Source organism: Sinocyclocheilus grahami, unplaced genomic scaffold (genome assembly GCF_001515645.1).
Source record: "Sinocyclocheilus grahami isolate Dianchi unplaced genomic scaffold, SAMN03320097.WGS_v1.1 scaffold179.1, whole genome shotgun sequence".
Taxonomy (NCBI): Eukaryota; Metazoa; Chordata; class Actinopteri; order Cypriniformes; family Cyprinidae; genus Sinocyclocheilus; species Sinocyclocheilus grahami.
The window spans coordinates 1,449,122-1,450,527 of record NW_015505358.1 but is presented as its reverse complement, the minus strand read 5'-3'; the positions used below and the strand labels follow the sequence as shown (position 1 = coordinate 1,450,527).

Below are 1,406 nucleotides of genomic sequence, written 5' to 3'. Positions count from 1 at the left end.
TAAAGTATTAAAAACAAATGATTTGTGTTCATATAGATGTCGATCTTGGAAAAGATGACATCTTTAACTCCAGTTCAGGAAACGACACTATCCCAATGCCATCGATTGCAGTTACTGAATCAGTCCTCACTACAACCTTAACCACAAGAGTTTTCATTCCAAAAACTCTGGAATCAAGTACAACAACCACTCCTACAGTACAACAATCTCCAAATTCACTGGAAGAAACAAAGTTCTCAACCAAAACACCAACACAGAGTCCCATGATAGTGGATGAGATGGAGCATAAAAATCAGGAAGATGGACAGAACGCAACCGAGTCTACGAACTGCACCTTTGACCCCTGCGTTCACCTCCAAGACACCTGCTTCAACAGACCCAACCCGACATGCATCTGTCCTGGCGTGACCTCAGACTCGCAGCCTCCGAACAGCCCCACCTCGCTCGCGGTCACGGCGGTCACTTACAGAGTACTGCTAGTTACATGGTGTGCGCCGTACTCACTGGTAACGCAGTACTTGTTAGGTGTCCAACACGAGGGTTTAACGCAGAAAAACCTGAGTTTCAGCTCTGCGGTCCGTCAGGTGTTCATATCAGATCTGGAGGTGGATAGCATTTATCATATCTGCTTACAGGCCGTGAACGGCGCAGGATCATCAGGCCCTAAATGTGCCTCGGTCCGGATGGGTTTAAACACAGAGGTGTATTTATACAGTCTGTTAGTGGTGTGTGGAGTCCTGATGCTGATTGTGGCATCACTGAGCTTCTGTCTGTATAAACAGTGTAAGAAAGCACCGGTGGAGAACCCACATCTAACCCGGTTAATCTCCATCCCCAATCCAGCGTTCTTCAACCCATAGAAAGAACAGAAGGAGTGGAAGAACATACCTCTTCATATGCAGCTGCATGTATAGAGGAAATCAATGGAAAATGCTCTCCAAATAAAAGTTCATTAGATATGTATTTATCTTAAAGTTTTTCCATTAAGTAATAGCTCTATATATTCTTAAACCTTACCTGCATAGTTGGTGGGTGCACAATACAAATTCCTGCTATTGGCCAGAATTTTGTGCTTTTATAAAAATAAAACAATTATATATATATATGAAAATATTAAAATTATTATATATAAATATGAAAAAAATAAATATAAAAAATGTATTACATTTTTTAAATATCAAATATATATATATATATATATATATATTCATTAAAAATTACATATTAATCATTCAAATAACATGGAATTAAATAAAGGGGTTGAATGATTTTTAAAACACATGACTTCCTCAAAAAAAAAAAGATTGTAAATGCTTAAAACAAACAAAAATGATAAAATATTTTATAAAGATGATTTTTATAAAGATAAAATATCGGTAGTTCATAGAAACCTATTAGTCAGTGTA

The 1,406-nt window shown here is 37.3% G+C and overlaps 1 protein-coding gene across 1 annotated transcript in view; it reads left to right on the top strand.

Moving 5' to 3' along the window:
- LOC107594125 (leucine-rich repeat neuronal protein 4) overlaps positions 1–860 on the top strand; it is a 4,005-nt gene extending 3,145 nt beyond the window's left edge. The window contains exon 3 of the mRNA XM_016284072.1: positions 37–860. Coding sequence (XP_016139558.1) covers positions 37–860 — 824 coding nt within the window. The remainder of the gene's footprint in view (positions 1–36) is intronic.
- The last annotated feature ends 546 nt before the right edge of the window (positions 861–1,406 follow it).